General features: G+C 38.5%; 1 protein-coding gene across 4 annotated transcripts in view; it reads left to right on the top strand.

The window, feature by feature from the left end:
• The first annotated feature begins 5,360 nt into the window (after nucleotides 1-5,360).
• Nucleotides 5,361-27,240, top strand: part of CAPN7 (calpain 7) — a 37,493-nt gene continuing 15,613 nt past the window's right edge. For 2 of the 4 annotated variants that reach the window (XR_016393143.1, XM_089911162.1), the window contains exons 1-11: nucleotides 5,361-5,679; nucleotides 8,161-8,269; nucleotides 11,963-12,120; nucleotides 13,627-13,694; nucleotides 15,676-15,876; nucleotides 17,623-17,709; nucleotides 21,227-21,353; nucleotides 22,151-22,236; nucleotides 23,496-23,589; nucleotides 25,437-25,583; nucleotides 26,791-26,897. Coding sequence is in view for 3 of the 4 variants with exons in the window: in XM_089911162.1 (XP_089767288.1) it covers nucleotides 5,578-5,679; nucleotides 8,161-8,269; nucleotides 11,963-12,120; nucleotides 13,627-13,694; nucleotides 15,676-15,876; nucleotides 17,623-17,709; nucleotides 21,227-21,353; nucleotides 22,151-22,236; nucleotides 23,496-23,589; nucleotides 25,437-25,583; nucleotides 26,791-26,897 (1,286 nt within the window). In the remaining variant the exon portion in view is untranslated. Of the gene's footprint in view, nucleotides 5,680-5,702; nucleotides 5,995-8,160; nucleotides 8,270-11,962; nucleotides 12,121-13,626; nucleotides 13,695-15,675; nucleotides 15,877-17,622; nucleotides 17,710-21,226; nucleotides 21,354-22,150; nucleotides 22,237-23,495; nucleotides 23,590-25,436; nucleotides 25,584-26,790; nucleotides 26,898-27,240 lie in introns of those variants that run through there. The other 2 variants (XM_022561775.3, XM_089911161.1) reach the window with 2 other exon arrangements.

Consider the following 27,240-nt stretch of genomic DNA (forward strand, 5'->3'; position numbering starts at 1 on the left):
ATATATATACATAATTTAAGATATATAGTTGGAATATATAGAAGTAAATAGGATATATATACATTTTGGGATATAAAAATAATTAGGAGATATATATGTATATCAGGTTGAACCATAGGAAATTGAAGATTGCAGCAGATGTTCAACTGTTTTTGACCTACAAAAATGGCAATTTCATATAGTCAAACCTAATATTTCAAATGGGCCAAAATAATCATATCTGTTGGAAAATAAAACTCATTTTGTACAATCTTCCCTCAGAATACTCTGTTGTCTGTTTCTAGTTCCAGTGTCCCCAATCTGTTAATGATTTGAAAAACTGGTCCCTGATCATACTCGTGAGCAACTCTAACAAGAAACCAGGATCCAATGAGGTTTTGCTCTTCCCATGTGGGAGGTCACAGGGTGCTGTTTGTGGGAAAGAATATTATTTCATTTTTCCAATATAGGCAGACCTCATTACAGATAGTGTGTTTTTTACTAATAGAAAGTTTGTGGCAACCCTGAGTCGAGCAAGTCTATTTTTCCAGCAGCATTTGCTCACTTGGTGTCTCTGTGTCACGTTTTGGTAGTTCTCACAATATTGCAAATTTTTCATTATTATATTTGTTACAGTGATCTGTGATCTTATTTATTTATTTATTTATTTGTGGCTGTGCTGGGTCTTCGTTTCTGTGCAAGGGCTTTCTCTAGTTGCGGCGAGTGGGGGCCACTCTTCATCGCAGTGCGTGGGCCCCTCACTATCGCGGCCTCTCTTGTTGCGGAGCACAGGCTCCAGACGCGCAGGCTCAGTAGTTGTGGCTCACGGGCCTAGTTGCTCCCCGGCATGTGGGATCTTCCCAGACCAGGGCTTGAACCCGTGTCCCCTGCATTGGCAGGCAGACTCTCAATCACTGCACCACCAGGGAAGCCCTGTGATCAGTGATCTTTGATGTTACTATTGTTATTGTTTTGGGGCATCACACACCGTGCCATATCAGATGGCAAACTTAATCCATAAATGTTGTGTGTGCTCTGACTGCTCTCTCTCCCTCTCCCAGGGCCTCCTTATTCCCTGAGACACAATACTGAAATTCAGCCAATTAATAGCCCTGCCATGGCCTCTAAGTGTTCAAGTAAAAGGAAGAGTCACACATCTTCATTTTAAATCCAAAGCTAGACATGATTAAGCTTAGCGAGGAAGGCATGTCAAAAGCCCAAATAGGCTGAAAACTAAGCCTCCTGCGCCAAACAGTTAGCCAAATTGGTGAAAGCAAAGGAGTTCTTGAAGGAACTTAAAAGTGCTGCTCCAGTGACCACACCAATGATGAGAAGGTGAAAGAGCCTTATTGCTGATATGGAGAGAGTCTGAGTGGTCTGGATAGAAGATCAGACCAGCCGCGACATTCCCTTAAGACAAAGCCTAATCCAGAGCAAGGCCCCAACTCTTCGTTTCTATGAAGGCTGAGAGAGGTGAAGAAGCTGCAGAAGAAAAGGTTGAAGCTTAGCAGAGGTTTGTTCATGAGGTTTAAGGCAACAAGCCATCTCCATAACATGAAAGTGCAAAGTGAAGCAGCAAGTGCTGATATAGAAGCTGTAGCAAGTTATCTAGAGGATCCAGCTAAGACATTCATGAAGGTGGCTACACTAAACAAGACCCCAGATAAACTCTTCTTATTCACAGCTTGCTGCATTAAGTTTTCGGTTGACAAATTCAAGCATCCCTTCCTCTGGGACGTGGTGTGAGCGTCCACTGGGCTGATTTGGTTGCTGCTCCTCTGGCCCTCCCAGCCCCTGACTTACCCTCTCTCAGCAATTATTAAAGGCTGTTTGAACTGTTGGCTTATGCATGTCTTACTCACTACAGGGTGAGCTGTTTTGGTCATTTTGTTTTGATCCCCACTGTCTGGTCAACAGAATTACTATTTGTTGACTGAAGTAATAAATTACCATTACTGGGTTAGCAGCTTTAAAAAAGAGTAATACTACTACTACTACTATTATCATTACACTATTGCTACTATTACTATTACTACTACCACAACTCTGTTTTCTACTTACAGTGGCTCAGATGGTGCTATTTCCATTAGCCTCTGCAAGGCTGGATTTCACAAGGATGCTTTGCTGCTTCCTCCTGTGAAGTCGTGTGTAAGAAGGGAGCCACAGATTCAACAACAACAGCATGGGCTTCCTGAACAGAGGTGTGGCCAGTCTTCTTGAACTCACCCCTCTCTCTAGGTCTCTCCCAGCTCTCTGGAGGGTGGGGGCCCCCATACTTCAGGATGAAGGCATTTTGACCAAGCACCCCTGAGTGCTTAACGTTGGGCAAATTCTGCCCTGGTAAGTATCACAGACCTGGCAGAGCATGTGGCAGTGCTACTGGACATACTGGCATACATTCCCCAGAGGCAGCTGTCATGAGGCTCCACCACCTAACTCCAGGGTTTTCTGGATAATCCATGATTGCAGAATATAATGTCAATATATAAATATCAACTCTATTCCTATATACTAGCAAAAACAATTGGAAATTGAAACTAGATAAACAACGCCATTTAAAATAGCATCAGAAATATGAAATGCTTGGAGATAAATCTGTCAAAAGATGGATGTATAAGACCTGTGCCCTACAGAACATTGCCGAGAGCAATGAGAGAAGGCCTGAATACGTGGAGAGGTTTACCATGTTCATGGATTGGAAGTCTCAATGTTGTTAAAGACTGCAGATACTTTGAAGCTTCGACTTGCTTTTACCCAGCTTTATCTCACTCTCTCTCATTTGTCTTTGTATCTTCAATGTGTCACTCTGTGCCTGGCACCAAGCAGGCATCCAGTGTTCAATGAATAAGTGAACAAGGAATAAAGGAATAAATGAGCAGGTAACAGGAGGGGTCACAACTGCCTGGGAGAGTTAGAAAAGCCCCCTTCAAGGTGGGCTAGGAATTCTATAAGCTGAGATGAGAGGGGAACATTAGACACAGAAGTCCTCTTATGAGCGGGTAAAACTGCATTCATCTGCTGTAACTTGGGGATCAGTTCCTGCCAGACAGTGGCTGCAGATACCTTGGGAACACACCCTGAGCTCCTGTTCTGAAGGACCTTCCACTCTGTGTTAAGGAATTTCTATTTCATTCTTCAGAATAAAGATGGGGGAGGGCACATTGAGTATATTTAGTTGGGGAGTTCACTCACTCAACATTTTGAAACATTTATCCAACACCTGCTCTGGGCCAAAGCTTGGGCTTAATTCTGGGGTAAAACTGGTGAAGACAGAAACCATCCCTGCTTCAGTTATAAAACTGTTGTAGCTAATGATGGGAACCATCTTTGTGCCAGGCAGAGTCAAATTCTCCACCTATGCTCTTTACAACAGTCCAATGAGATAGTTATTACTATTAACTTCACAAAATATGAAGAAACGGTTAAATTAATTAAGAAATGAGTCCCACTTAAATGCAGGCCAACTGACTAAAACAATTTTATTGAGGTGTAATTAAGAAAAATTAGAAGCATGCATTTATCTTTTTTTGCTGTACAGCAAAGTGATTCAGTTATATATACATATATTCTTTTTCATATTCTTTTCCATATGGTTTGTATATACAGTAGGATCTTGTTGTTTACCCATCCTATATATAATAGTTTGCATCTACTAATCCCAAACTCCCAATCCTTCCCTCCCCCACCACCCTCACCCTTGGCAACCACAAGTTTGTTCTCTATGTCTGTGAGTCTGTTTCTGTTTCGTGCATATCTTCATTTGTGTTGTGTTTTAGATTTCACATATAAGTGATATATGGTATATGTCTTTCTCTTTCTGACTTCACTTAATATGATAATCTCTAGATCCATCCATGTTGCTGCAAATGGCATTACTTCATTCTTTTTTATGGCTGAGTATTATTCCGTTGTATATATGTACCACCTCTTCTTTAACCATTCATCTATCGATGGACATTTAGGTTGTTTCCACGTCTTGGCTATTGTAAATAGGGTAGCAGCACATATTTTAAATGTACAGTGTAATAGGTTTTAACAAATGGATGTACATTTTGACATCACCCACCAACAAGATACAAAACATTTCCATCACCTCCAAAGGTTCCCTTATCCCTTCCCAACCATTGATGTGATTTTGTCACTGGATGGGATCTCTTTGAGGGCGAGAGAGTGGGCTCTTGTCCAACACTCGGAAATGAATTGCCCGAGGAGACACAGCACTGACAAAGCGAAAGACTTTATTGGAAAGGGTCCCTCAGGCGGACAGAAGCAGGGTAGGGGAATCCAGGAGAACTGCTCTGCCTCATGGCTCGCAGTCTCAGGCTTTATGGTGGTGCAGTTAGCTTTCTGGGTTGCGGTTGTCTCTGGCCAATCATCTTGCTTTTGCCTTCATTTGGTCCAACTCAGGGCCCTTCCTGGTGCATCCTTCAGTCAAGATGGTTTCCAGCACAAGGATTTCTGGGGAGATTGGCAAGGCATCTTATGGACTGGTGTCTCCTCCGTTTCTTGGCCCTTCCTGGATTTTCCCTGGGGTTGGTTGTGGGCCCTTCACTGGTTTTGTGTTCTTTTGAAGCATCCCGAGGTGGGAGACTGAAGCAAAGGTGTTACGGTTCCCCGCCAAGGCAGGCAGTTTTAGTCGATGGCTCCCTAACAACTTCTTACGTTATTGATTAGATTCCTCTTTGCTAGTGTTCCTTGTAAACAAAGTCGCTCAGTCTGTATTCTTGTGTCTTGCTTCTTTGACTTAGCGTGAATTTTGAGTTTTATCCGTATTGTAGAGCCTCTCACTAGTTTATTTTTATTATTTCTGAATTCGGAGTTTTAGGGGAGAGAGACACTAATCAAATAATCACCTAATTGAGTATTTAATTACAACAGCATTAAGTTAACCTAAGGAGAAGTACACGGGAAAATGCATTACCTTGTTTGTTGGCAATTCAACCAATACCATACACTGGGGCATGTATACAGGGTTAATTAAGACTCAGCTTGTGGATATAAATATCATTAAAAAGTATCTAAGAATCGTATATCCTTACTTCACTCCCCTAATTAAAAAAAAAAGTCATCTCAGATGATGTTGGGAAGAAGCACTGCTCACCTTCTCTTTACACTCAGGGGAAAAATGTTCCGGGAGGCGCATGCGCCCCTCCTCCCAGCCTGGCCGGCAACAGGCTCCACAGTCACTGCCCGGACAGGCGGAGTGCGAAGCCGGCAGCCGCTCAGACGTGGCACCTCTTTTGCTTGCCCAATCCCGGGCGCCCCGGCAGTCACGTGCACACGGCACCGCGCAGGCCGGGCCCTGCCCACCGCCCGCGCCTTCCCGCACCCTCCGGCGAGCCCGGCAACTCAGGCTACCAAAACACCTGCGCCGGCCCGGCTGCGCCTGCGCAGTGTGGCCGGTGGGCGGGACGGCGAATGCGGCGGCCGCGGAGCAAGGCTGCCAGCGGGCAAGGAGTCGGAGTTTTGCCGAAGGGTCGGTCGCGGTAGTCTCTCAGCCGCCGGAAGTGAGCTCCGCCGCTCCTTCCGTGCGGCCAGGGTCCTCGCCCGACGCTCGGGCGCGCGGCGGTCGGCGGGGGTCCTCGGCGCGTGGCAGCCATGGACTCGGCGGCGCTGGAGCGGGACGCGGTGCAGTTCGCGCGGCTGGCGGTGCAGCGCGACCACGAGGGCCGCTACTCGGAGGCCGTGTTTTACTACAAGGTGGGCCGGGGGCGGGTCCAGGTGCCGAGGGGACGGGCGCGCTCGGCGTGGCGGTCCCCTGTTCCGCTGTCCCTCTCGCGGCGGTGGCCGGGCTGAGGGGTCAGGCCTGCCCCCGCCCCAGGGTCCGGCCAGCGGCGGGCTTGGTCGCCGCTTTGGGGTCGGTCCTGGCCGGCGAGTCCCCAGCTGACCGCTCCTGAGGGCGGCGGCGGAGCTGGACTTTCAGCTCGCAGCTTCTCACCGTCACGGATGTACACGGAAACAGTGCTCACGGAAGAACGCAGAAAGTCAATCAAAAATAAAACATCGCGTATCCTGGTATTTGACATCTACGTATCTTTGGTTTTCTACGCATGTGTGTGTGCACACCTTTTTTAAAAAAACAAACTTGGATCAGACTGTTTATACTTTTTAAAATCTGTTCTTTGCATTTGAACTTTTAAAAATTTTTGAATTTTTTTAAAGTTTCATAGTATAAACTTGTTAATGATAGATGTATAGTATTCCATTATGTGGGTGTGCCATAGTTTATTTACAAACTCTTCTGGCCATTTTATGTTCATTATGGATCTTCAGCATCATAATACCCTTATAGCTAATGCTTTACACGTTTCTTTGGTATTGCTTTTGGGTAAATTACTGGGGCCAGAAATATTAAATCAGAGTAGGAGCTCACAGTCCACCACCGCCTGCTCCCCAATCCTGAGCATTTGCAAACACACCCCTCCGGCTCCCCGTGCAGATAGCTGTATCCTCTTGACATTGTCATCTTTTCTTTTAGAAAGAATTTCATAATACAGTAGTCGTAATTTTTTTCCATAAACCTATATGCTGTCAGTAATGTGTGGTTTGCTTTTCTCAGATTAATATTTGATTGCCTTCATTTTATAATCTATATTTAGAGACTTTGGGTGTGTTTCAGAATCATTCTTTTTGGACATTTTTTTTTTGACAATTTCATGACGATGGTATTTCTTTAAAAGTAAAACTGTGTTTTATTAGTTTTGTGAAATAACTGACAAATGTTCATAGGTGAAAATAGTGCCATATAAAATAGCTTTTTTAAAGCGAAAGGAAGTACTGTACAGTGCCTCTTGTTTTGCTGTAGGATTACATGCATGTTGTTATGAAGAATTTCTTTTCCTTGAGAGAATCAGAAAAGTGGTTGTGTTTCTAGGAGCTATTTATGTAAACTGTATCAGATATTTAGTGTTTTCTGCCTTCATGCTGTTCTACTAGGGATTCCTTAATTGTTGATCACTTTCAAGTGTAAGCAAAATGAGCAAAATAAAGTTGATACCAACAATTTAAAAAATTAGTTTTAATATTTACATGTACAATTATATTTTCCTCCCCTGAAATATCTGAATTGCAGAAACTGAGGAAAACATATGTTTTCTACCCCCAATTTCCATTTGGATCAAACCTGTACTCTTCTTACTGATTTTGTAGGTTCAGGGAAACAAGTCCTGCTCCAATAACTGGATTCAAAAAGTGATGCTCAGGGCTTCCCTGGTGGCGCAGTGGTTGAGAGTCCGCCTGCCAATGCAGGGGACACGGGTTCGTGCCCCATTCCGGGAAGATCCCACATGCCGCGGAGCGGCTGGGCCCGCAAGCCATGGCCGCTGAGCCTGCGCATCCGGAGCCTGTGGTCCGCGGCGGGAGAGGCCACAGCAGTGAGAGGCCCACGTACCGCAAAAAAAAAAAAAAAAAAGTGATGCTCAGTAGATGGCTTCTTTGGATCCAGATAACAAGGCGTGAGGTTCCTTGAAGTGCACACGCTTAGATTACTGCAGTGAAGGTCGTGGTACTTGGGAAAGTCTCTCTGTGGTTCTTGTGTGTGGTAGCATTGGTCACCCTCCTGGAATGGTGATGGCGAGAATGGAGGCTTTTCCTCGCCAGCACAGCCTAACTGGCTGAGGAAGTCATGGAATAACTGGAAGACAAATCCAGGTTTTCTTAATTAAAATAAGTTTATTTCATACAACTGAAATCTGCCTTAAAATGTGTCCCCCTTTGACAATATTTTCTGTGGAGAAAAAGATTTTCTTTCCACTGTGAGATATTTAACCTTTATAATTTCTTATAATCTTTTATTGATATTTAATTTAATTGTATCGGGTACTACCTGTTCTAATGCTTTCGAGACTCAATTCACCTTTTCACAGTACATAATTTCAAGTCTGACCTATTGCAAAAAGAAAAAGGAAAACAGAGAACATATAAATCACAGTTATTCTAAGAAAATACTTATAATCAACCCCTTCTATTTGACTTCATAAATTTTCAACAGTAGGAGAAAGAGAGCATTGAGAACTGAAAAAAAGTAGTAAAGGAATATATCTCATTTACTTTACAAAAAAAATTACTGGTATCAAAGACTTTCTTGTTTTGTCATTCATAGAAACCAATAGAAAGTGGTAAAGAAAATTCAGATTGTAATTGATCTGTTAGATTCCTTTGAATTCTTTTTTTTATTTTTAGGAAGCTGCACAAGCTTTAATTTATGCTGAGATGGCAGGATCAAGCCTAGAACATATTCAAGAAAAAATAAATGAGTATCTGGAAAGAGTGCAGGCTTTACATTCAGCAGGTTGGTAAAGGACTACTAACCATGTCACTGTATTTTTTTTTTCTTTTGTCGCATCACATCTTACTTTTCCCCTGTGTTTCTCTTTCCTTTTCATTTTCATCTTTGATTCTTGATCCTCACTTGGTTGCTGCTCATTTCTTTTTTGGTAATCACATCTTTGAAAATCATAATGTGGAAATATGTGATAAATCTGTGAAGAGGGACCTTAGAGGTGATATAGTCTGATATCCTAATTTCCCAGAGGATAGAGATGAACTATCTACATTCAAACAGTGTATCATTGGCAGAGTCAGTATTAGGACCCTGTTAAAATCTGCTTTTAAACATCTGTCACGTGCCCTCTCCTGCTATTAAAATTAAATGACTCCTCCTCTTCAGTGTCTGAAGACTTCAACAGTGGGTTCACAGTCTTTACTATATCGATATCCTCAACCTCAAGACCTTAGCTAAACTCTTGTTTTAAACCATATCCTGGAAAAGGGACATGTAAGCAGAGACCTGGAACAACCTGTAGTTATTTTTGCAAACGCTGTGAAACAAGTTCACAGGCTTAATGATCGCAGCTCTGTTAGAGGTAAGTGGTTCCTGGCGAAATCTGGTGTTCACGTGGTAGGAAAGAAAATGATCATCTATTGACATTTTGTTTTAGGAATGCATTCATGTCACTGAGGACTCTTTTTAACCCCTTTTTTTCTGTGGCTGTGTAATAAAGCCACAAGCTTAGAGGAGTCTTATTCAGCATTCTCTGATGGACTTTGTGCTACTTTCTACCACTCATTCTGAATAGATAAGAGCAGTTACAAGCTCATAGTTAGGATAAAGTAGATTTGATTGTTGGATTTCTTATTATGACAGTCCCCTTACAGACATGGCACTTTCCTTTAAGACAGTGCCCAGAAATTGCATGCATTGAAAAGTGGACAGCCTGTGTGTCAGGGCCTCATTTAATACAAAGTTATACTGATTCATGTATTCAAAATACCATGGAATTCAGAGGCACTTCATTTTCCCAGCTAAGTAGATGAAGTTTTTAAATTTATAAACGTGATGTTTATATGATACTCAGGCACAGAATGAGACAGCCCTAGTCTCTTGAAGAATGAAAACTTGGCAGTGAAACAGAAGTAAAGTTCAAAAAGGATTTTTAAAGCATAATATACATTAAATGTTTTGCCGGTTTTTTGACCTATTTTGCTCAATAAATGGCATGTAATCTGTAGAGAATTAAATGGTTTACTTAATGATTATTTCAAACAGGAGAGTCCTTTATCAAATAAAAATCTTGTTCAGAATCCCAATTTTTAAAACAGATAAAGTCTTCTGACAGTCAAGAGACTTTGAGAGATGGCTTGACTTTAGGGTTGGGGAAAGGTAACCCAGTTTGAAATTCACCAGTGTAGTATAAGAAACTCAAGACTTGGAATTCAAGGATCTAAGCTGAGTCCCTACCCTTCCATTGTAGCTGTGAAACCTTAGGCTCAATAGTTATTCTCAATTAGAATCGGTTTTGCCCCGCAGGAGACATTTGGCAATGTCTGGAGAGATGTTTGGTGTTTATGCCGGGGTAGGGATGCAGTATACTACCAGCATCTGGTTGGGTAGATGGCAGGGACAGTGCAGCAGGGAAAATCCTATAATGCATAGCACCGTCCACAGCAAAGAATTATCCAGCCGAAAATGTCAGTAGTGCCAAGGCTGAAGAAGCGTTGAGCTAAATATTTTAACATTCATTTAATAAATGGGATTAATAAATACTTTAGAGAGGTGTTACCGAGGGTTACAGTTTTTAAAAGATCAGACACAATTTTGAGACAAACAAAATTTAAAACTTTTTTTTAAAAAACGTTTTATTGAGATGTAATTCACATACCATAACATTCAACTTTTTACAGTGTACAGTTCAGTGGTTTTTAGTGTATTCCCAGAGTCGTGCAACCATCACCACTATCTAACTTCAGAACATTTTTGTCACCCTTAAAGAAACCTCTTAGCCATTAGTAGTCACTCCCCATTCCACACCCTAGGCCCTAGCAACCACTAATCTATTTTCTGTCTCCATGGATTTGCCTATTCTAGACATTTCATGTAAATGGAGTCATCAGTATGCGGTCTTTTGTGTCTGGCTTCTTTTATTTAGCATAATGTTTTCAGGGTTTATCCATTTTGTAGCATGTATCAGTGCTTCATTTCTTTTTATGGTTAATACACCATTGTATTAGTATACCACATTTTATTTATCCATTCATCAGTTGGTGGGTATTGGCTTGGTTCCACCTTTTGTCTATTATTAGTAATGCTGTCATGACCACTTGTGTCTAAGTTTTTGTGTGGACATATGTTTTCAGTTCTCTTGGATATATGCCCACAAGTAGAACTGCTATGTCATATGGTAGCTTTATGTCTGACTTTTTGAGGAACTGCTAAACTGTTTTCCACAGTGGCTATACCACTTTACAATTCCACCAGCAATGTTCCATTTCCTTCACATCCTTATCAACACTTGTTATTTTCTGTCTTTTTTTTATTTTAGCCATCCTGGTGGGTATAAAATGGCATCTTATTGTGGTTTTGATATGCACTTCCCTGATGTCAAATGATGTTGAGCATCTTTTCATGTGCCATTTGGCCATTGAATATCTGCTTTGGAGAAATGGCTATACGGATCCTTTGCCCATGGTATAAGTCAGGGTTCTCCAGAGAAATAGAACCAGTAGGATGTACATAAAGAGACTTATTATGAGGAATTGGCTCATGCAATTATGGAGACTAAGAAGTCCCACTATTTGCCCTCTGCAAGCTAGAGACTCAAGAAAGCCAGTGGTGTGGTTCAGTCCAAGTCCAAAGGCCTGAGAAGCAGGGGACCTGATGGTGTGAGTTCCAGTCCAAGGTCAGGAGAAGACCAGTGTGTCAGCTCAAGCAGTTCTGCAGTGAGGGCAGATTCTCCCCCTCTGCCTTTTGTTCTGTTCATGCCCACAGTGGATTAGATGATGCCCACCCACACTGGGGAGGGCAGTCTGCTTTCAGTGTCAATGCAAATGCTACTTTCATTCGGAAACATCCTCACAGGCTACCCAGAAATCTTGTTTAGCCAAATAGCTGGGTAACCTGTGATCCAGTCAAGTTGACACAAGTTGATGACATCATCATCACACCCATTTTAAATTGGGTTTGTCCTTTTATTGTTGAGTTGTAAGAGATCTTTATATATTCTAGATGCAGGTCTCTTATGGATACGTATCTTTATATTAAAAACAAACAGAAGCACTTATTTCAAAGAGCAGTAAAAATATAGCTTATTCTGGACCCAGATGAATAGGAAACAGCATGCATTTTATCATCAAGGCCTAGTATATTACATAATTATTGTCTATACTGAATAAAAATTTAAATTACCTTAAAACATAATTGAGTTTCTTTCGATTTAGTCTTTTCCAAGTTTCAGTTTTGTTTTTTATGTGGAGAACTCCTATGTTTTATTTTTTAAATGAAGAAAGTGCTGGTAGGGACAGAAAGAAATTCAGGGGAAATTTTTTTAAGGATTTTTTTTTTACCTTGCTAAGCTTTTTAAATGAAGGATTATAGAGTTTTGGTAAAGAATGAATTAAAATGGTATGTTGTTCCCGGGATACATATATAGGTATGTGGCTTTCTTCCTATGCTAGTTCTTCTGTGTGGCTTTTTTTCCTATCCTAGTTCAGTCAAAGAGTGCGGATCCTTTGAAATCAAAACATCAGTTGGACTTAGAGCGTGCCCATTTCCTCGTTACACAAGCTTTTGATGAAGATGAAAAAGGGAATGTTGAAGATGCTATAGAACTGTATACAGAAGCTGTAGATCTCTGTCTGAAAACCGTATGTATAATAGCTACAAGTTAAGTTTGGTGGAATTATGCTAAGAAATTTCTCCCCTTACTAGTGAGTTTTACTTAACAATTCCTTAAAGAAAGAAAAAATTATCCTGTTATTATACATGTAACTAAGTTATTCCTCATTAAAAGATAGTGAAGAATAGAAAATTAATAATGGACTTTAACATCTTGTTAAAAATTTGACAGTATTGAGGTTGAGTCCCTTGGCAATTGTTTTTTAAATTATAGGTACCATTTTTGACCTTTTTATACCCCTATAACTAAAATTAACTTATTATAGGAAGAATTCACCATCACAATCTGTGAATTTAAAATAAACTTCCTGGGGGAGGGATAAATTAGGAGTTTGGGATTAATAGATACACACTACTGTATTTAAAATAGATAAACAACAAAGATGTACTGTATAGCACAGGGAACTATACCCAATATCTTGTAATATCCTATAATGGGAAGGAATCTGAAAAAGAATAGATATATATGTATAACTGAATCACCTTTCTGTATACCTGAAACTAACACAACATTGTACATACTTCAATTTAAAAAAAAAAAAAGGGAAAAAACGACTTTGGTTCATCACAAAAAAAATAAAACGTCCCCCTTTTTTTCAATTTCATACACTAAGAAATAAGTTAGTGGTTTGGGAGAGCTTTATTAATTTGCAGTGTAGAGTCTCTATGTCGAGCGGTTTTTACTGCTTCCCGAGGAGCCCGGTGGGCCTGTTAGCTCTCCGGGGCATCTAGTGCGTAAGAGTAGCGCATTCACAGGGGATGTGATGTGGTAGAGAGTGATGTTCTCAGCACTGCTCAGAGGGCCGGCTCTTTGTCCAAGGTCTTTTATTCAGAGGAACTATCTAGCCTCATTTCTGTAGGCACCTGAGACTACGGGTAAGTGCTGGGGTTTTTTAATTATGTAAGTTTCAGTGCACAGTATAGCATTATAATTCGACACCTGTACGCACAGCAAAGTGGTCACCACCGCAAGTCTGGTTACCTTCCATCCCCATACAGTTGACCCCCTTCACCCATTTCACCCGTCCCCCAACCCCCTTCCCCTCTGGAAACCACTAATCTGTTCTCTGTACCTATAAGTTTATTTTATTTTGTTTTATTTGTTTTGTCTTTTAGACTCCACATATGAATGAAGGCATAAGGTGGTTGTCTTTCTCCTGCTGACTTATTTCACTTAGTACAGTAGCCCTGCTCTTCTGGGGTTCCTGCTGCCAGGCCTTCTGTGGCACTGTGATTATAGGGTTGTGTTCCACTTACTCCCTGTCCGAATTAAGTGGTGTTAGGTTGAGTGGTGACGAGTTTTCAACACAATTTAAATGATACCTTTAAGGACAAAAATAAAGTGTCTTGGTTTATTCTCTCATAATTTTAAGAAGTGTAATGTGCATTGTAATTTTTTATTTTTGCTTAGAAATATCATGGATCAGGCAAATTAATAATTATGCTTTGGAACATCTGTCTCTCTTTCTCTTAAGTCTTATGAAACCGCTGATAAAACTCTGCAAAACAAACTGAAGCAGTTGGCACGACAGGCACTAGACAGGTGAGTTTTGGTCCCTAGAGTTCTTATCTGTGGATGGCAGCATACTGTGTTACTTCAGTCGTTTACCTGAATGTGTGGTGGAGCTCGTGGTAGCAAACCTGAGATCCAGAGCAAAGTTGCCTTCTTCCTCTGAGTGAATTTACCCCTCTCTAGTTCCTGCTGCTTTTTTCTACATGTCATTGTGGCTCATTAGATGGTGAGCTCCTTAGGGGAACAGAGAGCATCTTATTCATCTCTGTGTCTTCATCCGTGCTTTAAACTCAAAAAATAACAAATCAGTCAAGAAATATTTTACTTAGTTTTTGCTGTGTCTAAAACAAAAATGATTATGGTATTTGAAATGGTAGACTCCCTTCTGTTGTTTAATATCAGACTTCCAAAGAGAGAACTTCCAGAGAGCCCTTCCAGAGCTACTACTAGAAATGGAGAAACTGAGAGTGAGCCAGCCATGCAGATACCTCAAATTATACATGTGTGTAGCTCCATTAACTCTTTGCTCAAATGTCAACTTTTCAATAAGGCCTGCCATCACCACTCTGTTTAAAATTTAATCTCCTCCAGTACTTTGATCCTGCTTCGTCTAATATTCTTTCCTGTAACTCTTACTGTTTTCTAAGGTATATGAAATTTCCCAGTTTATCATATTTGTTATCAATGTCTGTGTCCCTTCTAACCCCTGTCCTCCAAATATAAGCTCTTTGAGGACAGAGAATTTTGTCTTTGTTCAATGCTGAAACTAAGCACCTAGCAGAGGGCAGACATACAATATGTGCTCAGTAGATATTTGTTGAGAAATAATGAATGTATTTGCACAAGAGAATTGTACCTCTTGTATAGACAAAGCATTATAGGCAAAGGAAAAGGGTGGAATGGCATTTATAGTTATAGCACGAATTACTAAAATATCTCCTTTTGAGGCTCAGACTAGGTAGCTGTGCTACCCTCAGCCCTTCTTTTTTATTGAGGTATAGCGGTTATCCCTCCTTTTCATTACCATCAGCTAGCATTTAGTTTGTTTCTCCAAATTCATGAAGTTATGGGCACTCGACACGTAGCTATCTTCTCCATTTTTACTTCTTTCCCCAGTCAGAATCATAGATGGCTTTTATTACCTATGTGGGTAACCCATCTAGTACTCTCTGAGTGCATCCTCAGCGCAGGGGCATGGGTCAGTCATGGGCTCCTTTTAGGATCTCTTCTAAAGAATGGACACGCTGTACAGAAAAGATAACGTAACATTTTATTTGCATAGAATTTCAGAGTGTTAACAAGACTCCTAAATCTCATATAAGGACCTTAGATTAAGAACTTCTGTTTTTTTAGATTGTTACTTCTTTGACAGAATAAAGTCAAAATTCCCTTAAATACCATGTGAGACCTTCCGTGATCCAGTCCCTGCCACTGGTCTCATCTCCTGCTGCCTCTCATTTGTACTGTTCACAAGGGCCCCGTCCATTCTTTTGAAATTACCTTAGCTTGTTACACGTTTGCTCATGCTGGTCTCTCTGCTTAGAACCCTTCCTTGCTCCCCAGGTGGATTCTTCTGCAGCTCAAATGTCAATTTGGAAAAATGTTCCCTGACTCACCCGCTTCCCATCAAGTCAGTAATTTCTACTGTGCATTCACTTGCATAGAGTACTTCCAGCCTCGCATCTCACTTTTGATGCAATTGTCTCCGCACAACACTAGGAGCACCTTGAGAGTAGGGTTTGTGTTTCGTACATTATTGTATCCCCCTTACTTTGCATAGGATCTGACATGCAATAAGTGCTCAATTAATGTCAATAAAATGTTGTTTGCAAAAATACTTACCTTTGGGAGTAGCTTAAGTAGTGAACTGTTGACTAGTATGTAGGAATTTTATATACTAATTTTACATTAGGGATGCTTGACTGGTTCTTGAAGTAAATTTTATGTTCTGGAAAGCTTAAATGTGAGAAGAAAAACTAGAACGGTTTTTCTGTACCTCTCTCTATTGTAGAGCAGAAGCATTGAGTGAGCCTTTAACAAAGCCATCATGCAAAATCAAGGCAACGAATATTAAACCAAAGCCACCTCCAGTGAGAGCACATTTTCCACTAGGGACTAACCCCTTCCTTGAAAGACCTCAGCCATTTATAAGTCCACAGTCATGTGATGCACAAGGACAGAGATACACAGCAGAAGAAATAGAAGTTCTCAGGTAAATCAGTTTATGATTGGTTGTAATGAACAGTTTTGTTAACGTAATCAATGCAGGTAATGTTACTCTCATTAGGTTTGCTGAGTCGTCACATCTTTGGTATAATGTGTCACGCTGTTATTATGTAATTATAAATTATGTTGTCACATAGTCACAACTTGAAATGGTTAAAATTTCTTCTAATATATTTTAGTATTCTCGTTTCCGCTAGATGTATTTTTTTCTGAAAACCTTAGCATTCTTCAGAATTGAATAATAAAGGTTATGGGGCAAAGTAGAGCTATGACAGACCATTCATCATCTCTTCCACCTTGACCAGAGCCCTAATTGTTACCTTGAAATAGCAGTCTAAGCCAGAGTCAGCAAAGGGTAGCCTTAAGCTATGAATGGTTTTTTTACATTTCTTTAAAGGGTTGCAAAAAAGAAAACAAAAAACCCCAGAATATGTGACAGAGACCTCACTGCAAAGCCAAAACTAGATACTGTCTGACCCTTTACAGAGAAAGTTTGCCTACACCTGGGCTGGGAAGCCCGCTCAGTGTCTGGAAGCAGCCTCAGGGGATATTAAAAATACAAAAGAACAGGCTATGGAAATCCTTGATCGCTTTCTGAGCCAGCACAGCTGCTCTTCAGTTGGGCTTTGAAGGAGATCAGCCTGCTTAGAGCTGCGCGCATCATGATGTTGCTCTTTCTAGTTTGCTGAAGTTGCACTAGAAGGGCTCCTTCCTCTTTAGCAGCCACCTGGGGGCATTTTTCTCTCTTCCTGCTAAAGATTTTAATTCTACTCCTACTAATCTGGGTCTCTTTGCCTAGAAAAAATGCATACAAACCAGCACAACACAAAGGAGGACAAAAAGAGTGGTTTTGGACCTGAGAGACAAGTTAGTAACAGTCCAACACTTTGGCTACTCAGCACCCACATGCTCCCTTCTGCACACGTTTGAAATTCTGCACTACTACAGAACAGCTCTGTGTTTCTACCTAACAAGATGCAGCTGTCCTTCATACAAGTGAAAAGCTCTCACCATCTCAAGATGAGGATACACAGATGTTATGTTCATCACACGCTGCATTAATTAGTCCTCCAGTTCAGTCATTGTCTCATTGTATATTGTTACCTAGAGACTAAATGGTGAAGTTACCCTGCAATTCCTTCTAAATGAAAGGAGGGAAAGAAACAGAAGGAAATAGCTAATATATGCAAGTAAACATATAAACAAAACAGGAAGAGAACATGCAAAACTACTACAAGTCACATTTCTTAAATTTGTCAAGAGGCTGTAACTGTTATCTGTGCCACTACCTTCTTCACTACCCATTCCTTAGTCTCATAACCAGAAAATATAAAGAACATATTTCCCAGAATTGTAAATGTTATGTTTTTTAAATCCCCAAATAACTAAGCAATTGCTTTCTCTCTTTGGGCTTAGGAAACAATTTGCATTGTGTCCTGGTGACACTTTCAGTACCTCTAGTGTAGCCCTATCTTGAGATAGTTGTTTTGTTGTAAAGGATGTTAGTCTTAAAAGAGTAACTGATTGAATTGAATTGGATTAGTTATTTTCTGGTATTCAACTGTTTCGTGAAAATTTTGTTCAAATAAAGTTATCAACATTATATGAGGTGGTGAGTTTAATTTTATTACAGTACCATACCTTGTCATTTGAATTTTAAGAAGTTTAAATAAAATTGGTAATCAAGGTAGACTTGAACATCTACTTTAGATTTTTTTCTTGTATTTTATAGGACAACGTCAAAAATAAATGGTATGGAATATGTTCCTTTCATGAACATTGATCTCAGGGAACGTTTTGCTTACCCAATGCCTTTCTGGTAAGTAAACACTACTGCAACGTTTACTTTCAAAATTATTTTGATTTTTCAGTACTTTTCCCATCCTCTGGAATCCAGTTAAATCCATAGCCTTGAAATTAAAATGCATAATAAAAAAATTCGATTGGGAAAGAGGTGTGGCTGTGGGAAGGAGGTGTGGCAGCATCGCGAGAGTGCCTCCGACCCTTCCCTGGTGACGGGACGTGCGCGCCTCCTTTTGCCTAAGGTTATACTCATAGTGTCTGACGCAGTACCTGGCACAAGGTAAGTAGTGGGTAAATATTTGCCCAGTTGGCGTTGGATCACAGCAGAAAGGCAAGTCAGCAGAGATGTTGAATGGAAAAGTGGAATAGAATGACAGGGTTGTTGTTTACTAAGAAGATCCAGTTCAAGAAAAGGGTTCATTATGAAAGTGTTGGCACAGCCTGCCAGGACAGTGGCAGCTTATGTCAAGAACTTAAAACCATTGTTTGTTTCAGGACTCCCAGCTTCTAGCCTTCCCAAGGAAACTATAATTCGGTCAAAGATGTATATAATAAGAGCATTTACCAAAGTGTCTGTTACAGCAGAAAATTATTGAAACAAAGTTGGTATCCAGCGATATGGGAGTGATTAAATAATGGCATGTCCATATTATTATATTACGTATTATGCTCTCCACAAAAAATAAGTCCATAGAATATAAGGAAAACGCTTGCGATATATGAATTTTAAAAGATAGAAAATTATATATAACATTCAAATTTTATTTTTCTTTTCTTGTGTTTATAGATATATAGAAAAATATGATGTTAAGTTATACATCAAAATGTTTACAGTGGTTATCTCTAAGCAGCAAAATTAGGTGATATACTTTTTAAAACGTATTTATTTTTCAAAATTTCTGCAGTGAGCATGTTATATTGTATTTATTATCAGAAAGCATCAGAGAGTTGAATGCTTATTGTGTACAGAATATATAAAGACTATAAAGAACAAAGGAGCTGCTCTCTCATTTCAAGTGTTTTGCTCTTTTTGGATGGGCAGAAGTTAAACATCTCAAAGCCAGTAAGTTATCAGCATAACGTTTTCCTCAGGCACCCATGTGATGCTAGTGACTGATTTGGATCTAGGAATTGTTTATATCTAAGAAGCTTATAGCACTGACGTTAAGGGCACAGAATCCAGACCCACGCTCTCCAGTGTCATATCCTGTGTGACATTGCAAGTTTTTTAATCTGTCTCAGATTTTAAAGTAATAATAGAATCCACCTCATGGTGTTACTGTGATGGTTAAATGAGTTAATAAAATATAAAGCACTTACAATGGTGCTTGTTCTGTAGCAAGCACTATATAATAAGGATTAACTATTAGAACATAATTATTTTGTTAAATACTAAGTTATATTACATAATTTGGCTATACATTTCAAATACTTTAAAAATGTTTATACCCCTGTGCCCAGTGATTTCAATTCAAGAAACCAATTCTAAAAAATATTTACAGATCTAGTCAAAGATTTATATAAAAGATATTCATCAATATTTTTATAATTATGAAAATGTGAATCAGTTATTCTAGAATGCTCTTAAATGGTTATATCGAAGCAGAGATATAAACTTCTGTTTATAAGTAGTTCCAGTCTTTGTGTAACAGATTGAGATAAATCATATTTTTAGTGCTCATACAACAGAATGTCCCTAAGAAGAATTTTGTACAATCATGAACAGTCAAGTTTTCAAGAAATTAAGTAATGTGGGAAAATGTTTACCATGTAGTGGAAACAGAAAAATATAACTGTACCAACTCCCTTAGTTTAGGCATGGCACTTGTCAGAATTGGGATTTTACATTGTGTGTGTGACCCCTTGCTCTGTTGCTTGTCCCCCACACGGGACCATAAGCTGCATGAGGACAGAGAACGTGTGCCTGCACAGTGTCTGGCATGTGGCAGGTGCTCAGTGAATACTTACTGAGTTAATTAAATTTTAAGAAAAATCAAGTAAAATTAAATGCTCTGACTGGCAAGATTTTTCCTTTCTTGTTTTCTGGATTATTTTACAGTAAGAATAATCAGAAGAAAAAGTAACAGTAAACATTTTAAAATTCAGAGATAGCAGACTGATGGCTAAAAGCTCCCCAGTGTATTTATCTTTGGTTAGAAAGATTGGGTGACTAAATTTTTTTCTTTTCTGGTCATGTATTATAATAAACATTATATTTATAAAATATTTTTAAAGTTCTAAGAAATAAGCATTGAATTTGTTGATTTAGTGGTGACTTGAGAGAAACAGATATTAAGGAGTCTTGGATTTACTGAATTCTGGTTTATATGGCAGGTTAGATTTGACTCAGCCTTATTTTTTCTCCTAAAAGTTTTATGATAGCGGTCTTTAAATTCTTCTCAATTCACCCAGCTCACTGTCTGTTTAGTCAGGTCCTGATAGTACATAGGTACCAAAGTGTTGCCTAGAACACCAGTGGCTCTATGAGATGTATGAGATGATCATCAAAAAAGTTTGAGAAGTGTTATATACCATATTCTGCTCTAAGAGAGTTCCAGTAAACATTGGCTTATTAAAGGTTTAGAGATGTCCTTCCAATGAGAAAAACCAATACTCTAACGAGGAGTTTTCAGATCCCATCTGACCACAAAACTCTCTTTCTCCTAATGTCTATCAACAGTCCTTTTTTTAAAAAAATGTTATATTTTTTCAGTTTGCATATCATACAACTTACATTATCCTAGAAATCTTTTGAAACCCAAAGATTTGTTGCCCTTGCTCTAGAAGCAGTTTGAAGAAAGGTAGATTTTTAAAATTTTGTGCTGTACGTCAATTTTGCAGAAATATTACACAGTATATTCCTTACACAGTGTGAGTAGAGGGTAATGGGTAAGATGGTGGATTTGGCACCAGAGACCTGGATTCACATACCCTTTCTTCTACTTCTTAGCTCTTCGACATTGCAAGTTATTTAATCACTTAAAGCTTTTTCTAGAAAATTTGCTTTAATAGAATTGTTTTGAAGATTAAATGAATGATGTATGTAAAATACTTTTGTGTGATGCCTGGCACATGTTTATTACTCAGTAATTAGATACTCTCATTATTAGCCATGCAGAGAAGAGTTTGTCAAGAGCCAGCATAAAGATCTGTAGCTTCTTCGGTCCTTTTGAATGAATCAGATTATATTGTTGTTAATGGCTCCATTTTACTGAAACTGAATTTCTTGAATATAACCATGCTAAATTAAACTCTTAAAGTATATTCTTAAAATAAATATAAAAGAGTTTAGGTTGCTCTTCTGTTTTCAGTTATCTATGTACATTTTTTTTAATTGAAGAGGATAATCAGATTGGATTCAAGGTTAAGTGTAAAGAGCCAGATTTGACCAGAGGGTTTTTTCGGATTATATAGTTCAGCTGTGATCACTATACCAAAAAAAATTCTCTAGGAAATTTAATTTTGCTTTTGAGTCATCTTTTAAGATTAATTTTATCGTTATTATTATTATTTAATTTTTGTTATCACCTCAGTGATAGATGTGGCAAGCTACCATTATCACCTAAACAAAAAGCTACATTTTCTAAATGGGTACGACCAGAAGATCTCACCAACAATCCTACAATGATTTACACTGTGTCTAGTTTCAGCATAAAGCAGGTAAGCTTTTATTTTGTATAATTTTATATGAAAAGCCAACATTTTAAAATAATTGAATATCATTTGCCTTTTTTTCTTAGATTTTTATTATATATTTAGATGCATTAGTATAATTGGAAAAATTGTTCACCCTGCATACTTTGACTTAGACATACTGAGATTTGATAACTGTTGAACAATTACAGATTTTTATATACATCCTATTTATTGATATGTGCTTGTGGATGAGAAAGTTGAGAGTCTGAATTTCACCTTTGATAAGAGAATGGACAGGAGAGATAGAAAGGCATTGGGCTAATTTAAAACACTTCAGTGGTAGAACAACTCTGTGACTTTATTGTAAAGTTTATTAATGACATTTGAGCATTGAAGTCACAGATGTTTTCCACATGAGTATAAAAATAATGGTCCTGAAATACCATGATTCAGATCTTTTGATGTGCATATTCATTTTAATTGGTCATATTATAGTAAACCAACTTTTTAAAAATGCCCATAATTTTTTGTCATTAAAAAGTGTGATTCAGTTGAGTATGCTTTTTATCCGTGTAGGAATGCTTCATCCATATTTAATTATTCTAAATCAACTTAATTGGAATACTTTGTCTTTCCTAGGATTTGTTGGAACAAAACACGTGTTAGTTAGCGCTATGGCATTTCTATTTATTATTTTCCTGTTCAAGCAACAGTCATGATATTTACTGTAAAAAGTTAGGCTCTAGATGCAATGCTTATATATTGTGGTAATGTTGAAGTTGCATGAATAAATGAATGTATTAATAAATTCTTATTAACAGACAATAGTATCAGATTGTTCGTTTGTGGCATCACTGGCTATCAGTGCAGCTTATGAAAGACGATTTAATAAGAAGTTGATTACCAGGTAAAATTTTATATTTGTCCCTTTAGCCCTTTTCATAGGATTGTCTCGTAACTAGAAATTAAAAGCTTGGGCTTTATCTGCACAGAAAGTGAGGAGGGCATATCACTTAGAATATTATGGCCCTTGTGTGTCAAGCAGATGGGTTGTGAGTGTGGAAAGATTTGCTAAGACAGTCTAAGAACATATGCACGTATAGTTAGAATAATATAAATGAAATAAATATGTTTTGAAATAAATGAAATTGGTCACATTAAAATCATGTCATATTTATAACTGCACTGTACTGTATAGTAGCCGTAAGCCATATGTGGATATTACATACTTGAGATGGGCTAGTCTGAATTCAGATAGGCTATAAGTGTAAAATGGATCAGATTTTGAAAACTTAGTGCCAAAATATGTCTCTTGGAAAATATCTCGAATTTTTATATTTATTATTTATTGAAATCATAACGTTTTTGATATATTGGGTTAAATAAGACTTTAAAATATAATGTATGAAATATAAAATAACATTTTTGTTGGCTAGAACTGCTTTAGAATGTACTGAAATGGTACTGGGAAATCCTTTTTCTTTCAAGTTTTAAAAGTTTTACTACCTTAATATTATTCATTGTAAAAATTAAGCATTATAATTTTTTTGTACAACTCTTCCCGAGTGGTTTTTGTTAAGTCCTGAAAGTACAAAGATGAATTAGATACAGCCCTTAGTTTCAAGCCGTTTGCCATTGGATAAACAGACCATGTCAGTAAATAATGTGCAGTTTGTGAAAAAAAATTGATACTGATAGTTTCTACAGGTTTCTTACTAGATAATTTTGTGTACTTAATCAGAGTTCTGCTAACTTTATCTCTGTCAGAGTTATAATTTCCTTAGTTGTGGTTAATGGAAATGGTCTTCTCTTTATGTCTTGGGGGCAAAAGTAGATTACTTTAACTGGCTTAAAATATATCCACTTAATAGAAAATGTATTATAGTATATAATTAAATACTGAGCATTTTTCAGAATATTATAAAATGTATGCTCTGTTGTATGATTGCATAAGATATTTTCTTCATTTATTTATATTGAATAAGCACTTTGACTAGGGTAAAATTCTTTTTCTATTACAGGCCTATTATAGACAAATATTCTTATGTTTATTTTTATAAAATCTCTAAGACAATAGCATATGTTTAAATAAAATGTAATATTCTGCCTAGTAGTTTATATTGAATATTAATGTTGGTATTTCACTATTTCTTTTCCTTATTAAAGCATAATTTACCCTCAGAATAAGGATGGTGAGCCAGAGTACAACCCATGTGGAAAGTATATGGTAAAACTTCACCTCAATGGTGTCCCTAGAAAGGTGAATGTTTCTCCCCATATCAGCCCCTTCTCTCTTCCCCACCTTTGGCTCTTGAGTAGAATCATTAAGAAATGTTATTTGTATAAACATTTTAAAAGTCAGTTTAGTTGATTTTGACTCTGTGATATTATACATATTTCTACAATAAGATCATCAGTAATAATTAAAAATAAAAATCATGACAAGCATAAAGTCTTTTAAAAAATGGGTTTGGGAAAATTTATAGGAAGTTCCCAGAAGTGACATTGAGCTAATGATTGCTAATGCTTAAAATGAATTTTAATCTGATGGTTGTTAACTATCTTTTTGATTAAAAGGATATCAGACATACTAAGTCTGTTAGGTCAGAACAATTTAAGTGTATAGTCATAAATTGAGATGTAAGATACCTTTAATATTGTTTTCCTTTGTGAAATATATACATAGTTTTTAATTGCACATCTTGGGACTTCCCTGATGGCGCAGTGGTTAAGAATTTGCCTGCCAGTGCAGGGGACACAGGTTCAATCCCTGGTCCGGGAAGATCCCACATGCTGTGGAGCAGCTGGGCCCCTGTGCCACAACTACTGAGCCTGTGCTTTAGAGCCTGTGAGCCACACCTACTGAGCCCGTGTGCCACAACCACTGAAGCCCGCGCGCCTAGAGCCCGTGCTCCACAACAAGAGGAGCCACAGCGATGAGAAGCCCGTGCGCTGCAACAAGAGTAGCCCCCGCTCGCTGCAACTAGAGAAAGCCCACGTGCAGCAATGGAGCCAAAAATAAATTTAAAAAATAAATAAAATAATAAATTTCACATCTTTAATTTCTTTAAGGATTCCGAACCATGTTGTAAGGGCCTTGTGTTGTTCGGATTCTCTAGCTCCTGTCGACTCACGGAAGTCCAGGGATCAACATTAGCATCACCTGGGAATTCGTTAGAATTGCAGAATTTAGGCCTCATCCTGGACCTGCTGAATCAGAATATGCATTTAAACAAGATCCCCTAGTGATTCCCGTGTGAGAAACTGAGAAGTTGCTCTGTAGTTGAATGATAATCAAACTGTATTGTGCACAGGATCACTTGGAGAGCTTGTTAAAAAAGATTGCTGGGCCCCATCCCTAAAGTGTCTGATTCAGTAGGTCTGCGGAGGAGGCCAGAATTTGAATATCCGACGGGTTCCTAGGCGATGGTGATGATACTGTTGTCTGAGAATACCCTTTCAGAACCACTGTTCTAGCTGATTTCTTAAAAACTAAACAAAATTATTGAGGATGTGGTTTTTCTGAACTATAATTCTTAGATAACCTCTTGTTTAAAGAATCTTTCAAAATACAGTTGCATAGTTCTTCTGTTAATATTAGATCAAAATTCTTCTTATCCTCTTGTTTCCCAAATCACTCTATAATGTGAATTAGAAGCCGTATCTTTGTGGTGATTACTTCTATATTTCTCTACTATTTAAATGTATTTTTTAGCCATAATATTTTACAACTAAACACAGCATGAATCTTTCTGCAGGTTTAGGTTAATATTGTTATTTAGCTTAATAGTGAGAAGCCCTTCTGTAATTATTTTAGATATAGTATACATTTCTAGAATTTCTAACAATTTTGCTGGTCGATCCATAACATTTAACCAACCAGTTGGCTCAAAGTTAATACCTGACAGGGAGATGTCAACCTGAAGAAAGACATCACAAAACATTTTATAATTGATCAGATTCTAGAAATTTGAAACTATCATTACCTTAACAATAGGCATAGCATGCCTTTTATTTTATCAGTATGAAAGGTGTGGAGGTTTTTTGATAGAAAGGATTTTAAGATATTTTGTACCACCTAAGGAAATTAATGTTCCCTTTCTCCAGGTGATAATTGATGACCAGTTACCTGTGGATCATAAGGGAGAATTGCTGTGTTCTTACTCTAACAACAAAAGTGAATTATGGGTTTCTCTCATAGAAAAAGCATACATGAAAGTCATGGGAGGATATGATTTCCCAGGATCCAATTCAGTAAGTAATAAGATGATCCAGGCACAGACTTTTGCTATCTGATATGATATGACTATTTTAAGTTCAAAAGATTATAGATGATATATTTGGTTTAAGTGAAAACATTATCAACCCCTGAAAAATGTTGATCAGTCACCTTATCATGGGAGTACATATTTTCTTTTGTAAGGTTATTTGCACATTGTATAGATTGGGTGTTCAGGAAAGCCTAAAGTGTATGTGTCTGGTGGGATATATGGCCAGTTAAATACAGCGTACCTTTCCAGAGAAGCCTCTGCAAATCAAAGGGATATGTCATATTGTCATCCTTGTATATTTTTTTTGATCTGTAAATTCAGGTTCAAGGAGTTTGGAGTTAGTTTTTCCCAACCTTAACACAACTTAACCTGTAAAATCAAGGTATGTGCCAGTGTCCTTTAGTTGTAAACCACTGGCCTTATGCCAGAAATTATTCAGACTAGCATGACTTTGAATTATAACACTAATCGGCCTGTTGCCTTAGAAAGGTATTTACCCTTTCTTAGCCTCTTTGCTTGTCTGTGATGTGAGGATAATACTCACCTCTCAAGAACTGTAAAGATTAAATGAAGTAATATATGCAAATCACCCATTATTCATACCTAGTTAGTATCCTTGCCTAGTACCCAGCCTCCTTCATCCTTCTGGTTCTTATAATGGTAGTCAAAGAATGTATAGTTCATAGTTAAAGGTAATAGGATGTTAAAATTTCTTCCCGGCCTCCATGTTCAGTTGCTCTGTCCTTCAAATATTTTTAGTTTAGCTTTCTAATCCATTGCCTGTTGATTTACCCAGTCAGCTTAAAGAGAGGAGGAAGGAGCATATATGTAAAATGTTAGGAAAGGTGACTGTCATATTGTAAAAACTCAGTAAATGGTGAGTGACTGTCATCATCATCATCAGAGCAGTTTTTTCTGTTAAACGTTTTGAGTTTTCATCATATTTATCAGTAAAACAATTCTTTGAATTCAGGAAAAGCAGCAGAGATTGTAAGAAGAGAGGCTTGTGCTTAAATCCAGGTAGGAATTTGAGTTAAATAAGAGATTTATTACTGGTAGAGAACAACTTACTACCTTCTGATTTATTTCTATCAGAATCATCATATCAGATCAATGGGATTTAATAGCTACCCCGGGGATTTATTTATGAGCTTGAAAACCACGTTGACGGTCCTGTGTTTATGTTGCAGAATATTGATCTTCATGCACTGACTGGATGGATACCAGAAAGGATCGCCATGCATTCAGACAGCCAGACTTTCAGTAAGGATAATTCTTTCCGAATGCTTTATCAAAGGTAAACATTTCTCTGTCTCTGTCTTTTGTACTAAAAGAGGCTATTTAGAAACTTCATGTTGGGACTTGCCTGGAGGCGCAGTGGTTAAGAATCTGCCTGCCAATGCAGGGGACACGGGTTCGATCCCTGGTCCGGGAATATCCCACATGCCGCAGAGCAACTGAGCCCGTGCGTCACGACTACTGAGCCTGTGCTCTAGAGCCCACGAGCCACAACTACTGAAGCCCGCACGCCTAGAGCCCGTGCTCCGCAAAAGAAAAGCCACCGCAATGAGAAGCCCACACACCACAACAAAGGGTAGCCCCCGCTCACCGCAACTAGAAAAACCCTGCACGCAGCAACG

This window comes from Delphinapterus leucas, chromosome 4, assembly GCF_059928025.1.
Source record: "Delphinapterus leucas isolate spDelLeu-1000000601 "Yukka" chromosome 4, BTC_Dleu_Yukka2, whole genome shotgun sequence".
NCBI classification, from domain to species: Eukaryota; Metazoa; Chordata; class Mammalia; order Artiodactyla; family Monodontidae; genus Delphinapterus; species Delphinapterus leucas.